The sequence below is a fragment of the Battus philenor genome, unplaced genomic scaffold, assembly GCF_028537555.1.
Source record: "Battus philenor isolate CCGP_79_NKW_IND1 unplaced genomic scaffold, ilBatPhil1.0.hap1 SCAF_6, whole genome shotgun sequence".
Lineage (NCBI taxonomy): Eukaryota > Metazoa > Arthropoda > Insecta > Lepidoptera > Papilionidae > Battus > Battus philenor.
Window position 1 is genome coordinate 7,382,631 of NW_027181726.1, and position 16,502 is coordinate 7,399,132.

Here is a 16,502-nt window from a genome sequence, read left to right on the forward strand (position 1 = left end):
CCTGTGAGTGAGACGGGTATAAACAAACAGCTTCTTCGAATCAATAAAATTCTTCTACTACGTTAAAACGTTAAGGTAGTTGAAGAATGTTATTTTCTTCTGACACGGAATCTTTTTAAAATTTTACAAACATTTTAAACAAATCATTTCTCCATTAATTGAAAAAATGTGCGGTGAAAACATATTCTTAAACTTTTCTAGACCTATATTTGCTCCATCGTTGCCTTGGACCACAGAACCTCTTTTCTTAAAAAACATTACTCATCATATAATACCGGTTAATAAACAAAAAAATATAAGAACATTGTTAAAATGTATATATTATATCAAATAGGTGAATATCTGACAGTCCTAATCTTTATATTTCACTGTATTATCTGAAACGCATTTTGTCATAACAACTACTGATTTGTCACACTTTTGATCTTTTTTTCTTTATCCAATGTTTTTTACTTTGAGATAACGGTAACATTTGTATATTTAAATTACTGAACTATACAAGTATACAATACGACTTACAATTCCTGAGTTTTATAAAATATTTCCTGAGTTTTATATAAGAATCGGTAGATAAATAACCTCTTTATTGAAATAGAGTACCATAAAGAATTAATTAGGTAATCTATAAAACACCCCGATGAATCTAAGTTACGTTTTTTCCTTCTCCAAAAATGTATATTTTGTGCAAAGCAAAGGGAGTAAATCATGTTTTATTATAAATTCTATTAGAAAAAGATTTACTAATTTTTTTTTTCAATAATTTGGCCAGTCGTTTAAAAAAAATTGTCAATATATACATGAGTTTCTAATTTTTAACTTTTGTGAACTTAAACAATAGTAGGATCTCGACTGTGACTTTAGGCACTATCCATGAACGTATAATACAAAGCCGTTATTACACTTGACCACAATGACCATTACAGACCATAACATATATCTTATGCCTACGCAAGAAAGTATATTTTCCAACTAGTTATGACAAACTTATCACCTTATAACCACTATATTCGCAATTTACCGACCAATTGGAAAATTGAAGTCTTGTGACCTTTGTAACAGGCAAATAAAGCTTGTCGTTTGAAAACAAGTACAAGTATATAATATTCTGAGACTCTCCATAGGTATGCTCCATATGCATACATATAAAATAATAAATCAGTTTAATTTAAAATCAGCAGAGAATATATTGTTTTATACCATAGAAAATAAACCTAACTGTTAATTATAGTAAAGCAAAATAAAAAAGTCAATACTAATTATAAAAAGTTATTTCTTTGTTCATTTATTTTATTGAGGTATGCCAATGATATCTTATCTTCGGAGCAATTGATTTATCTACAAGATACAAGCAGAGCACTGGAATTACCGGAGCTCTCAACAATCAATTAATTTACTTTGGTTTCGCGTTACCACGAACGTCTGTAATAATTATAATAAAATGATGAAATACCTAATATGTGTACTGCTCACAATAGCTATAACCCGCGCCCAACCTAAGAAGAATAATGTACCAATGAACATGATAACTGTCCCACCAAATTGTCCTGAAGGTCAACAACTTGTTAACGGAGTATGTCGTGACATTTGGAGACAAGAATCTTACCCTGAAGAAGTGTAAGTTGTCATTTTTTACGTTAATGCTTTTTATTGCGTCATAAAGAGAAACGTACATAAATGCCCCGACATGACAATCCCAAGCGCGTTGACTACTAACTTGTTACTCTATGAAAGGAAAAACGTAAAGATATGTTTACTCAAGCTCTTATGGACTCCTATCCTTTTGCTCTTTTTAAAGCACTTCACTTCATTTTTTTATTTAAAATCGATCAAAGTTGTGTGAAATTTATGAAACAAATTATATTGGCAAGTCGATAAACAATTAGTGCGTAGAAGATATAATCGCTGGGGCGTTAAGGTTCCAGCAAACGCAACTTAAGATGTACAACCATAAGGTGGACAGACGACCTTGTTGATGTCGTCGGAAGATGCTGAATGCCGCTTCCAACTGATGCTATAGCAAATATATGGGTGAGGCTTATGTCCTACAACTTCGTCTTACTAATGAAATGATGATGATAAAGATGCTCTTCTATAAAATTGGATCTTCATAGGTGTCTGCTTCTGCTTAACTGCCGCATATTTATATTAATAATTTTTCAGTACAGCCTGCACCACAAAGAAAGTTCCTTTTTATTCTCATTTGATTGAGGAAAGAGTTATGTAAAATATAAAAAAAAAACTGTTCTTCTTTATCTAAAATAGTATCGAGTGGAAAAATAGTACTACGTCACTTATAAATATAAATATCTATTATTTGTAGAGCTAAGTTTGAAGACAGAAATGCTCCTCTCAACATGATTACGGTCCCAGCAAATTGTCCTCCAGGGCAACAACTCATCAATGGCGTGTGTCGTGACGTTTGGAGATTTAAACCTACAAGCCCGCTTCCGCCAATGGTTGAAGAAACGTAAGCTATAGACTTTATAAGTTAATACCGCTTAGTTAACGCTTTTATATAAGCTAACAAAAAGCAGCTAATAATATAAGCATATAACCTGTTATATTGGTTAGCGATGATGAGTTAAAGATTCATTTACCTGCAACCGTCGTTAGCATGGTACGATCAAGTTATTTTACTTATACATGTTGATTTTTCTTGTTTACGCCAAGACATAGCGTATTTTTTAACTAATTTGTATTTAAGGTGAGATTCGTCGTGTTCATGCATTGTTTCTTGTTGTGTCTAAGTCTTCGTCAACCGAAAAAGCGTTCAAAAAATGTACGTAGCTACTTGCTTACCGTATTTTTTTTTAACAAAAGAGACTCTTATAAAAACTCCTCTTCATATTTCTTTACTGTTTTGACGACTTTGAAATTTTTAATCTCATCTTTCTCTTTGTTGTTTATAAAAGTGCGGTTGAAGGAGAACTTTTATTAACATTCTCCGGCGGATAAAGTGTAGTAACAAACGCCGTGTTATTGTGATGTATTTTGATGAGGAACTTTAAAAAAGGAAATAATTCAAAACTAAAAGTCTAATGTTTTACGTTATTTTACAGTGAGAAGATATTTTTAGAGCAAATTGTCGAGAATATTGAATCTGCTCTCTCCTATGACCGTGAAAAACGACAAGTGGATTTCGATATAGAAGAAATATTACAATCGCTTGACGACATTCAAACAAACAGAAATATTATAAGCGTTCCCAATCAATGTCCTGCGGGGTATAAACCCGACATACTTGGAATTTGTCGACCAATTTTTGATTAGTGGCAACAAAATTATGAAATGGACTAAATGTATATCGTTTACTAAATACATAACACACAATTATATCCACAAGTTTAAAAAATATCGTCCAAAAAAATCTTAATAATATATATTGAATGATGATTATGTTTATATAATATATTATGACATACTTAATTGTTTATAACATTAAAAATTACGTATAAATATGTAACCTGCGTAATAAAATTTATTCTAAACATTGTTCATGTGTTTCATTCAACGGCAGTTACACATACTGTTTCTTTTACTGAAAGCTTAATAGGTTTTGAAATGAATTTGCAACATACTCACATTATTTTAAGCAAGTCGTGCATTTCTATATAAAAAGATATATAATTTAACATCAGGTTACTTAAATTAAACTTCAATTGTGCCTTATTGGTAAATGTCCATATACTTACCTGTTGTAAAGGATTAGAGTATATAAATATCAATAGTTTCTCTATCAGTCATTCCATATGGTGTAGTTTTATCGACATAAAGATCACATTTTATTCTCCCATCGCCTCTACTTCAAAAAACAATTAGTTCTCAGTTATAATTTAATTTAGCTGCTTCTAAGGATTATATATACATTACAGTTCTAAGGTTTGCAGATTTTTAATGCTACTTATATTTAACATGTATTAACAACATTCTCAGAAACTTTTATATGGAGCATTAAATTCAACCTACTACATTTTTAGATAATAATAATAGGACGCAGTTTTGATACCAAGAAGGTGTGTAAAATTAAACTGCTATTAATTATTTTCATTTTTATTCCATATTATTATTTTCTTTACTTAAATATCTCATCTATCTTAAATTTTAATGATTTAATTGGAAATTTACTTTTTACTCCGACTCCGCAAAATTCATGCTTTTCAGGCCCGGTCTACAAAAGCTTTAAAACAATTGAATTATCTTTAATTTCACACAAAACCAAATTTACGTTATACCTTTTTTCTCTAAATTCATGATCTATTTCTGAACGCTACTGTCATTTGGTCAGTATCTTATATATATCTGTAGCATTTGCCAACTAATTTACCATCAGCAAACTTATTATGACACATAATGACTTTAAATAAAAATAGTTTCTTTATAGACAATTGTGTAGCTTTTCTTATTATATACAAATTCTTAAGTAATTAGTCATTAAAGAACATATTACGCGTTAAAGAGCAGTATGAATGTGAAAATATTTTGCTTCAGACACTACAAGCAATCCTTTCAAATTAGTCCATGAATATGTGTAAATTCTTATAACTGTGTAATTTCAAGTAAACATAATAATGTCAGAAGTTAAAGGAACTAAAGCGTTAGAATTATGGTGCAAACGACTGATAAAGGATTGTCCTAATGTACAAATTGATAATATGACAACATCTTGGAGAAATGGCATGGCTTTTTGTGCATTAGTTCATCATTTCAGGCCGGATCTAATGTAATTATTATGAATTTACATAATTTTGCTCTAATTAAAATATACATTTTTACCCAATTTTTAATTTTAGTGACCTTTCGAAGCTCAAGCCAGAAAATATTTATGAAAATAATCAGCTAGCTTTCACCATAGCGGAAAAACATTTAGGTATACCATCTTTACTTGATCCAGAGGATATGGTAGAAAATGATGTTCCAGACAGGTTATCAGTATTAACTTACTTATCTCAGTTTTACCAGCGTCTCAGTCACACGGGTGAGTTCATTTCTTTTTCGTTTGTTAATAAATTACTTATTAAAACTTATTAACATAAACAAGAATAAATGCACCTCTTAAATTATTTTATTATTTAGAAATTAATATGTTTAAGATATTTGCCTAATATTAAAATATAAAGTATGAATATTGTATAATTTTCTACTTCCTAAAATCAAAACAAAAAGAAAGTAAGAATGTTGCAAGTACATATACAATTTTGTTGCAGTTAATACTAAAGTTTCTGAAGGGGAGCCTAAAGCTGCATCTCCTACAACTCCTAAGCCAGTTGTAAGTATACTACATTTTTCTTCAATACATATAGAATGTTTCTTTTTGTATGCTTCATTTGGCACTATTCTTTTGTGTATGTGCAAGATTGTACTCTGTATCTACTATATCCTAAATTCTGTACTATGTAATCACTCTTGTAGACTCCTATAAGATTTGGAAAGACTGGTCTTGATAAATGTGCTGCATGTGGATTGCCTGTTTATTTGGCACAAAGGTTGATGGTGGCTCAGAAACTATACCACAGAAGATGTTTTCGGTGTTCAAAGTGTTCTGGACACTTGAATCCCAAGAATTTCCAGCTGAATGAAACTTCTGAATTTTGTTGTGATGCTTGTAAAAATGAAAATTGTGTTACAAAAGTTTTTAATAATAATGATCAAATGGGAATGCTAGCATTTAGTGACAATGTAATTGAAACAAGGAATGACATCAAAAATGCAGAGCAAATAAGTCAAAGACAAGTGCCAAGACCGCAGTCTATATTAGGTGAGCCTTTGTATCTTGTCCCTTTCAAGTTTGCAAATCACTTATTTTATCTGATAATACTTTATCTTTTGTCTGTTTTTTTTTTCTTGCTACATGTGTTAAAAAGCTACTATCAAAATTAATAAGTAGATATTAAGTGCATTGAATATGATTGTTAATTATAATAAAATGTTCTTTATGTATGAATAGATAACTATGCTAATTGAAATAACAGATTAATATGATAACATTATATCCAACTTACAGAAATGTATTTTGCATTTAATGTTTATATTGAAGAACATCTAAACATAAAAGTTTACACAAATTGATATGTTTTTAAGCATTTCATTTTATTATCTGTGTATGATAGTTCATTTGAAATGACATTGTTCTTGAATCAACTTTTATAATTTGTTATATACTACTTTAAAAAAAATATCACAAAATTTCGCTTTTCTTTTATAGTCAGTAAATTTCCCAAAAATTTTAAAAACTTGTTGAAATTATTCTATAATAAAAAATGTGACTTGAAGTTCCTTTTACATTTTAGATAAAATAAATATGTTTGAAACAAATAAAGAAAGAGATTTAAGCCTTGGTCATAAATTAGCAAATATTAATTTAAAAGATCCATTTTATGATAAGTCTAACATAGATAAATCCATAAATTTTGAAAATATTAAAAAAGAACAATCTTTACTACCTGAAATTGATAATACTGAAATAACGGACAAATATCCTTTGGACAATGATTTACTGAGCTTAAATGAAAATTACTGCAAAAAAGTACCTGAAAATCTATATAAAAGCAACATAGACAAATTCAATTTTTTACAAACTCAACTGACGGAAAGTAATTTAGAAATAGACAGTACTATTGAGCCTATAAAAAACAATGATAAGATTAAAGAAGCAGATGCAATTCAATCAATAATTAAATCTCGAAAAGAAACTAAAGAAGAAAGTAATATAACAGATGATAACAGATTAGCCAAATCCAATTTGAACATGATCAGTGTTGCGTCATCATATGCATTAAAAGAAAACAATTCAAATGATGTCAAGAAAAGTATAACAGTTCCACCAAGAAGACGAAAACATCATACAACACCAGAAAAAAGTATAAAGGAAATAAAAAATGAAATACCAAATAAATCTAAAGATATGGAATATCCTGATCACTTAAACCCGTTTTCCGATGACGACGATGACAAGGTACCTATAAAATAGAAACCTAAATAAATCGTATTAAATAATTCTAATGCAGGTAACTTATTTCAGGAAGAAATTAAAGAAGAACCAAGTAGAATTAGTACTAATCCCTTTGGCAGTAGTGATGAAGAAGATGAATCGCCTATCGTTCATTCCGTAATTAATTCTCAAACTAAACGCACACCTACACCTATGTTAGTAAAGATTTTTTGATTATTTTTTTCTATGGCAGTAGAAAACATAATTTTTAATCAATAACATTTATCTTTTTCGTAGCAAAAGACATATTATCGCATTAAATCCATCTAATCCATTTTGGTCTGATGGAGAAGAACCGTCATCTGATGAAGAAGAAACAACTCAAAAAAAGTATGTAAATGATTCATAAATATTTTAGTTCTTTACTTTCTTCATAATCATAAAATTAAAAAATATGGAATGTCTTAATGCATTTCTCTCTTTATTCAAGAATGTTGTAATATTAGACAGGAATAATTTTTATAGGAAGTTAATTTTACTCCTCAAAAGTTATATATTACTACGAAAACTAATCAAAGATTTTCATGTCAATTTTAAAAATATAGAGAGTATTTAGGCATCTTTTCCTGGTTTCATTACCCTTTATACATCAAGATTATTTTCTTATAAATTTCGTGATTTAATTTTAATACCTTTATTATATACATTCTTTCATTTCATTATTCACTCATACTTTTTTTTATGTGATATGTTATAAAATTATGATAATTGAAAAATTATTGTTATGAATAATCAAACATGTAAAATAATATTATGGATATTATCATAAAGACGTTAATATTTTAGTTCAAGTATGTACAAGTCATCAATGGCGACTAGTACACCAAATTTGCCATTAAGCACACCGCGGCGCAAGAAAACAAAAGCACCGCCACCGCCTAGGATTACTGTCAATGAAGTTCAGCAAGTTGAGAGGGACTCTTATGAGGATGTCGCTAGCATATCATCTTTGAGCTCCCACACTTCAACAAATCATTCTGATCAAGTAAGTCTAACAGAGATTATTTTTCTGTCAAAAAATTACAAATGATTTTGTTTTATTGTACAATGTACATACTTAAAAAATATAACAACCGAATGTTTGTCTTTTGTACAGTAATATACAGTTTAAATCGTAATCAAAGATCGAATCATCATTCTCCATTTCAACCGTAGGACCTGCATTGCTAATTAAGCCTCCCATTCAAATGGAATTCTTCATTTTTAATAAGAATTCTCTGGGGGAAGCCTGGGGTTCACGTTTACGTAAAGTTATTCCGATAAGAAGTTATAAATAGATTGAAGAATAAATTAACTAAAGGTCCATTTAATTTTGATAAATTAACTTAAATATTTTATAATATCTACCGAAGCACAAATATAAGATGTACTTATCCGTTATTCGCGCAAATTCGCGTATCCGGATTTTTAGATCCTGAAGCGTTTTCCATTATAAGTTATTACTTAAGTTTTAGGTTAAAATGCATTCGAATATTTGATATTGTAATAATTATTTACGAAACTTTGTGTTGTGCAAACATCTGCAAGATGATATGTTCTATACTTATTTTCGGTTGACGTTGTTGCTGTTAGAGACCGAGGGCTTTTACAGCTTCATCGGAGTTGAGTTGAAGGAGCAGAACGGTCCGTGAACTTAAAATGTTCTATATTACCAATTTACTGAAGTCCACTTACATTTTTATTATAATATCTTTTAGTCCGTAACATTTATTATAAATGAATTGTGAGGTATTTAGTAAATTCCTTTTGTTATCTAAATATTTTTGTTTATCAATACACTGAAGACGGCCATGATGGTTGATATGTAAATAATCACATAAAGTATGTAAGCATGCAAGTATTGTTGAAGACAAATGAATGGAAGGCTATATTATACGTCATTTCTAAATAACTTAAAAGATAATAGTGAGGTATCTAGGTATTGTTAGGCGCATTTTATATTTTGGAAAGTCAAATCATACAGTAGTTTCGTGCGACAATGTTTTTTTATTATTCCGTTGTCACAACACACGTACGTGACTAGACCAACAATCAATATTAAATTCCAAATGTTGTACGCAATTATACATAATATTTGAGAAGTGTAGACAAAAGAAAGATGTTTGGTTTTACCCGCCCGCCGGTTTAAAGGATCAATGAAGTCTATTCATTACTGTAAAATAACACACACCTTTAAGTATACAAGATATACTTAAAGGTGTGTGATATTGTATCAGCATTTTGACTTTATCCGACATCTAAACAGTAACGAATAAACGTTAATATAATAAGATCGGAATGCCTTTCTCCAGATATTATTGCTTCAGCACATGTTGCGTGTCTTATACGATTCTGGAACGTGATTGTCGATTTTATCCTTGTTTATTAATGTTAGTTAAATACTCTTTAGCCTCATTAATTGTTCTCCTAGGCTCTTGCAAAAGAGAAATATTCTAAGTTTCATACTTCTCATGAAGCTTTTTTAGTTGGAATTTGTGGAAATGATGCGAATGACTATCGTAGTACCGAAACCGCCGTACCAAGCTTTTGGTATGGGCACAGCGAGACGGGGGAACATCAGCTGCTCCGTACCATCAGTCCGCTGTCAACGCTCGTTCTCTTTTTTCGTCAGCACCCACCTCGCTATGTTATCCTAAGGTGCGGTACAAAAGTATCGGTACTATTTTAACCAGCTGACTCTAGACCAAAATATGGGTATAACATAAATAGTGCCTTTTATATCTGACACATACGTAAGATTACGTAAGCAAGGTTATAGTTTTTACACTATTACCATAATTGTACGAGTTGGTCACGTTTCCATACATTTTTTACCCAATTTGATGCATTTTTTTCTTTATTCTAATATAACAGGAAACGCCTGTAACATTCGATGAACTAATTTAAAAAAGCATAATAATACATTATTTCTTTCTCGTGATTTTATTTCATACGGATCAAGGACCCGCCTATTCCATTAACATTGTATTTGACATGTAAAAAACAGAGAGTAAAATCAATAATCTCAATCTCATACTTACGTAAATTGTTATTACATCTTGTCTGAAAATAAACAGTTTTTTTTTTCTGGGTTAACTCTGTAGGTAAATAACTTTTATTTTATTCTCTAATTTAAACTTATGCGCCAACTGCTGGTGTTTTAAGTAGTCTTCTCTGCATTCCATTGTTGTCTGTAGTTAATACTCTACTGATAACCAGACTACACGTAAAATATTAATCTGTCAACTGCCGAGCAGTGGTAGTCATTACAAAACCTTTCACTGTCTCGCGCTATTTTTCTACCTGTCTGGCTTTCATTTGACCCATACATTGAAAAATGAAATGTTCTACCATTTTCTCTACGCTATACAAGTAACGTCTTTTCGTTTAGTGTCAGACATATCTTCAATTTGAGTCTAGTATATTGTTCAAAGACATGCAGAGCACAAACATACTAATTTTGAGTTGAGCGAAATAATTCGCCATGCTACGCTCGGCCCAAACTCGATTGATATTTGTGACAAATTCTGAGTTTATATTATGTTATTAGTGAATTGATCGTTATTAAATGTATGTTTAAACAAGATTAATTTGTGTTTACAAAAATTACTCTTGTCTGCATAACACCTGTATAAATTCTTTCGGCTCATTATTGACAGATAATGGCAATATTTAACGGATTAGATCGATCATTTTTAATTTTTTAAAATGAATGTTATGCCGAAAATTTCTAGGTACGTAAGTAGGAATTTCAAATTATAAATGACAGGCAAAAAATTAATGCACCGCGAATTAAATTAAATAAATTTGTATTTAGATACCTGCTTCAAAATTTAAGTTTCTGTTTAACGAGAAAATATAAGGTAAATCAACGTTACAAAGTTGTCTTTATTTTCAGAAATCTTTTGGTACTTTAACGCCAAAGTTACATAAGAAACGGCCTGCTCCAACACCTCCGGATAGTCTTTCCATGTTATCAAGCTGTGGGGACTCCATGGAGAACACGCCTGGAACACGCAGCGGTCATTCTGATGGTCATTATTTCTTCATCTTTTCCATTCTTCTAATAAAATACACCATTGGTTTTACAAATATTTACACCATATCAGAGTCTAGATATATTTTTTTTATTAAAATCGAGATATTTCGTAATTTGGGCGCCATTTAACTTTGGAACCGCTGCCGATTATGAAAAGCACCAATGCCAACCAGAGTATCGCCTCCTGGAACCTATGATTTATACCCACTATCACTTGAATTATGTTTTTATAAGAATGAAAATTTAATTGTAATCTCATTTATGTAATCACTATTATCGGTATATATTTGAACAAGGGATATAAATAGAATTTTATAATTTTTTTTTCTTGTCAAGTGAATTTTTGTAATTTTCATTAGCTGGACGGCGAATCAAAGGTCCAGCACCCGGGTTGCCCTTGCCGGAAAGAAGAGAAGTGAAAATGCAAATGTCTCCTGAAGAACTGCAAGTGCAACTGGATATGTTGGAAACACAGCAGCTGGGCCTCGAACGACAGGGCGTGCTCATAGAGCAGATGATTCGTGACAAGTGTGAGGGTAAACACTTTTTTGTGCACTTTAACGTTTTACACAAATAATATCAAATAACTCTTATTTAAATTTAAATATCGAAAAAGTTTATTCCCTAAATTTGATTTTCTTGTAAATAATATGTAAAGAACTGGGTAAAGGGTTTGCGTTGAAATTAAATTTCTTCAGTCGAATTACGCGCCCGATACATAAAGGCATTAAATATTCCATATTTACTATAATTTTTTTTACTTCTTTGCGCACCTTAATTTTTGTATTATTAAATTAAAGTTGTGTTATATAACATTTATAAAACGTTTCCAGGTGATGAACCCACAATCGCGCCTCAGGAAGAAATCGAAGACTTGGTGATACAATTGTGTGAACTGGTTAACGAAAAAAATGATCTTTTTAGAAAGCAGACTGAACTCATGTACATGTAAGTTCTTTTATATTTTTACCTATGCACTTAATTAATTCGAAGACTGTTGGATAATACCTGTAATGCATTTCCCATACAGAATTCATTATCATAATTTCGTTGTTGAAAGCTGTCCACGACTGGACACGGCCCTCCCCCATAGATTTTTAAGTATAGTTGGAAGTGGTATACATCCAACGCCTTCCTACATTCTTTACAAGGTCGTCCGTTCACCATCCCTGAACAGGACTATTTCTGAAAAGTACAATTTTAATCTCATTAGGGTGATAATAAACTAAAGACTCGTTTAATTTTTTACAGATGCGTTCTTCAATTATTATAGGGGCTGTTTCTATATAGTTTTCAACTTAGATAATTATTGTATTGCTTTCTGTACCTGTACTTTTATGTATTATGAACTTTCTTTGGAAAATATATAAGCAAACTTATTGGAAAAGAGATATGGAGGATATTTTTTATCAACAGAGAAATTGATAAATTGTTACTTGTTTACGTTTTAAAAACCACAATAATAAGCTTATTTTTACTTAAATTAATCATTAATTTAAGATTATGCTTGAAAAAAGATAAAAAATAATCTTTATAATACTTTACTATCATGATTTCGAATCCATCAAAATATTTGGTGGCTAAATAACTTTACCTGTAAAGGATGCCTTTTAGATTTACTGTTCAATTGTAAAGTTCATTTTTAATATATATTTAATAATTTTTTGCATATGATTTATTTTTATTGTTTTTAATGTTTAAACAGACGTCGCCAACAAAGGCTTGAACAAGAACAAGCAGATATTGAACACGAAATCAGAATTATTCAATCAAGACCAGCAGTTAATCGCATCGACGCAGACAAAGTAAGTCTAAACATTGTGTGCGTATACGTAAATTCCACTACATGCCTTAAATGTTCCCTTTCTTAGTTTTGAACTTAAAATTAAAAGGTATTATTGAATAAATCCTATTTAATAATACACTTTAAAAGTTTTTGATTGACCGAAATGTATGGAACTTGGTTTGTTGACTCATTTACATGGTACATATTATGGTTGGTATAATATTCTATACATCAAACATTGTTAAATTTCATTTGAATAGAGCAACTTCAACAGTTGCTATGTGTCTGACCCGATTTTCTCAGCAGAACAGCATCCGGATCCGGCGGTAGTTTACTACTTATAACCTCAAAATAAATGACTCAAAGATTCAAAGTGCGTGTAAATTCCTACATGAACAAAGATATTTTTAATTAGAATTGTTTTATCCAACGTTGAGATAGAAATCAATCACCGAATTTTACTCGGACGGGTGGCATTTGGGAAGCTCCTCAACAAGGTTTCGTCAAAAATCTGAAACGTGAGCACGTCAAAAACAGTGAACAGCCCATCCTAAGCGGACGCTTATGATGGGCTGTTCACTGTTTGCGCTGCCGTTTTGAGTGTTGACGGCGGATTGACGGAACCGAGCGACTAATACTCCCCGTCTCGCACAGCGCATATCTTTTATTTTATTGTAATTATTTAACGTTTTATTAATTTTATGAATATAAAAAGACTATTTATAGTACTGCACTTGTTAAACTAAATTTAATTAATAATTTGCAGAAGAGTATTAAAATAAATTAATAAATAAGCCCTTAGTTTTTGATGGGTTTATTGTTCATTTTTAGGGCCTGTTCGTTCTTGAAATCATTAGAAAGTTCTTAAAGTTAGTAATGGTATATCAAACTTTATTTAACACTGTAGGTTTCTTACTAATACGGATGTCCTTTAATGTCAATTTTTCACATTCGCGTTTTTTTATGTAGTTATTTTAAATAAATTTTAAAATGGTTAAAGGCACGTGAAGAGGAATTAGTGACACGTCTAGTCGAGATAGTCCGGATGCGCGATGAATTGGTACAGCAGATAGAAGCGGAAAGACGTCGCGAGCGGCAAGAGGATCTTGCTATTGCAGCCTCTATAGCTAATAAGCGAGGTAACTTTATTTAAGTCTTTAAAATTTTTACTTTTAATGATTTAAAGGACTAGTCCACAAAAAACACTTGTTGTTAGGCTTATAATGTGTCCACTGTTGGAAATTAAATCATCACGTGGGTACAGTACACATAAAATTTAGTTTTAGAATGTTATTTCCTTTCTTTCTAGGGTTTCCATATGAAGTAAAAATATTATTAATATAAACTTCGTGATTTATTATTTTTTATAATTTTTCTATGACAGTGGTAAAGAAATACAATCTTCCAAAGGATTGAAATTTTGTGTCCGTTTCTTCATAATATTCCCATTATTTTTTCAGCTCAAAGGAACAGCGACTCAAACGCTTCGTCTATTAAATCGGCGGAAACTGTTTTAAGCCCTAAAAAGAATAAAGTAAAAGACAAAGTTAAAAAACAATTAAAAAAAGCGAAACACACCTTAATTCACAAGAAAAAGGATGAAGAGAAAGCAGAGAAAGATAAGAAGTCAAGATAAATATATACTTCGTATACCAAACAACTATGGTATCTAAAACACTAGAAGCTATAAATCGAATGAGATTACCTCGTATTACATTACTGTTATGGAATATTTCTACATTTAAGTACTTAAGAAGACTGAAAAAATTCCACTAAATTCAAACTTAAAGATTATTATAAATATGATGGTAGAATTTTAAAATTTAAATCATTGGCGGTATAATAAAATTATAAAGCAGAGTAAATAATTTTCGTAGTCTCGAACTTGTCTGGCTAACAGGCAGCATTAAGAGATCTTTCCATTGAATATATATCTTCAGTTTAATATACCCATTATTTAGTAACTAGCATAAAACCAATTGACATTAAAAAAAAATTATGTGCACTCATTTCTATAAGTAAATAAAAGCGAGAAAAAACACATTTTTCCATAGTTGTAATTAACTGACTTAATTATTTTTATTTTATATAGGCTGGTGCTTAACTGAGGAATATAATGTTAAATGGTGCGGTAGTTACGATAAATACAAACATATACTCATGCAAAACTCCTTATCCTCAATAAAACGAGTGAGCATTTACATGAACATGAAACATGTCACATGTTAACATCTTGACACATTTCAAATTGCTACACGTGCCCATTTAAGGCCAAGTAATTTTTATTAAGGCCTCTATTATTCATGACTTATCATCCTTCCAAAAGCCTTGCGATATTGCAGAAATATCTGTTGAAAGATCATATGCCAGAAATCATAATTACACTGTAATTTAATCCTATTCGCAATTTAATCTTACACTTATTTTATCATTTTTGATCAAATCTACATTCTATATAGGAAATTATTTCCGCCTCGAGGACTGAAAGTGATGAAGACATTTAAGAACGGATAAATAAAAAAAAATTAAAATACTAACAAAGTAAAGAATAGATTAATGAAATTATTTTGACCAAACTGTTTTTTTTTAATAATAAGTAAACATTAACTACTTAAATGCGACGATGCTAGATAGAGTGAATACCCAATTTAAAAAATTAAAACCTAGTCTTTTAATTTCCCTAAATTGAAACATATATGAAACAATAAAAAATCTAAATACATATATTTACTGGCCTTGTCAAAAAATCTACTTACAATGTACATACAATACACAATATCAATAACAAAAAAATATATACTAATAAGTAAATGGAACAATCACAAATCTATACTGTAGTTAATGGACAGTGAAACAGATCTAAATAGAGCATAATTGCGAAACATATATTCATTAAAAGAATTTTTATTATGTTTCTATTCATCTCACTTTTATTCATAAATCTATGTTTTTTTATTAATATTTTTAACATTACCGCCGGATGTGAAATAAGGTTGTAACATGCGAAGATATGTGTGCTAACATACTAACAAATCCTAGCTTTAAAAATAATTAAAACAGGCAAATATCAATATTATAAATCCCACCATGTAAAATGTGTAAAAATCTGTGGATCTTAATCGTATTGCATTTAAAGTAATTGAAGGCACAGCAAACTAATACAACATATCGACCGTTATCAGAATTGTTTTAAGCAAATTACAATGTATATTTAAAAGAAAATATTCCTTCAATGTTTTTGTACTAAGTAATCAATTTATATAGCCGTTGGTATGTCGTTTTTCACAAATATTATTAAAATGTTATATTCGCCACAATCTACACTCCAAAAATAAAAAAAAGTTTATATGAACAGATAATATATTTTAGAGATAAGAGCACTTAACACAAAACAGCACAAATTCTTTTTTTTAATAAAAATTACAGACGAATTCTTGTTTTATTCATTAGTAACCTCAACTTTATGTTACTAGTAACAATGAAAATTTGAGTCAATGGTTATAACTAACGAAAATATTTTAGAACATTCTTAGACTGCGTTTTTACCAGATATGTATGAGGATGCCTAGCAAGGAATGACCTGACCAATTTTTGTGGATACAAAACCATGGAAGGATATGGGCTAGAAAAGGACACTGGCTTTAAAATAACGTCTGTTATTATATACAAGAGGATGTTTGTCAGAGGTAGATGTATAGCGTACGGATAAC

At 30.3% G+C, this 16,502-nt stretch overlaps 2 protein-coding genes across 3 annotated transcripts; both read left to right on the forward strand.

The window, feature by feature from the left end:
* Positions 1–1,357: 1,357 nt before the first annotated feature.
* LOC137930569 (uncharacterized) lies at positions 1,358–3,450 on the forward strand. The gene is made up of 3 exons (XM_068773861.1): positions 1,358–1,614; positions 2,321–2,467; positions 3,060–3,450. The coding sequence occupies exons 1-3, from the start codon at positions 1,439–1,441 to the stop codon at positions 3,268–3,270; spliced, it is 534 nt and encodes a 177-aa protein (XP_068629962.1). The 5' UTR covers positions 1,358–1,438; the 3' UTR covers positions 3,271–3,450.
* Positions 3,451–4,387: 937 nt separating this feature from the next.
* Positions 4,388–16,205, forward strand: MICAL-like (protein). 2 transcript variants are annotated; one of them, XM_068773240.1, is made up of 14 exons: positions 4,388–4,720; positions 4,791–4,975; positions 5,205–5,266; positions 5,410–5,755; positions 6,288–6,952; positions 7,019–7,143; positions 7,226–7,318; positions 7,775–7,973; positions 10,866–11,001; positions 11,366–11,536; positions 11,840–11,954; positions 12,712–12,811; positions 13,793–13,931; positions 14,253–16,205. In XM_068773240.1, exons 1-14 carry the CDS (start codon positions 4,569–4,571, stop codon positions 14,426–14,428), a joined length of 2,664 nt encoding a protein of 887 aa, XP_068629341.1. In that variant the 5' UTR covers positions 4,388–4,568; the 3' UTR covers positions 14,429–16,205. The 2 variants fall into 2 exon arrangements, with proteins under 2 accessions (XP_068629341.1, XP_068629340.1); XM_068773239.1 differs by having other exon boundaries at positions 4,389–4,720; positions 11,366–11,542.
* The last annotated feature ends 297 nt before the right edge of the window (positions 16,206–16,502 follow it).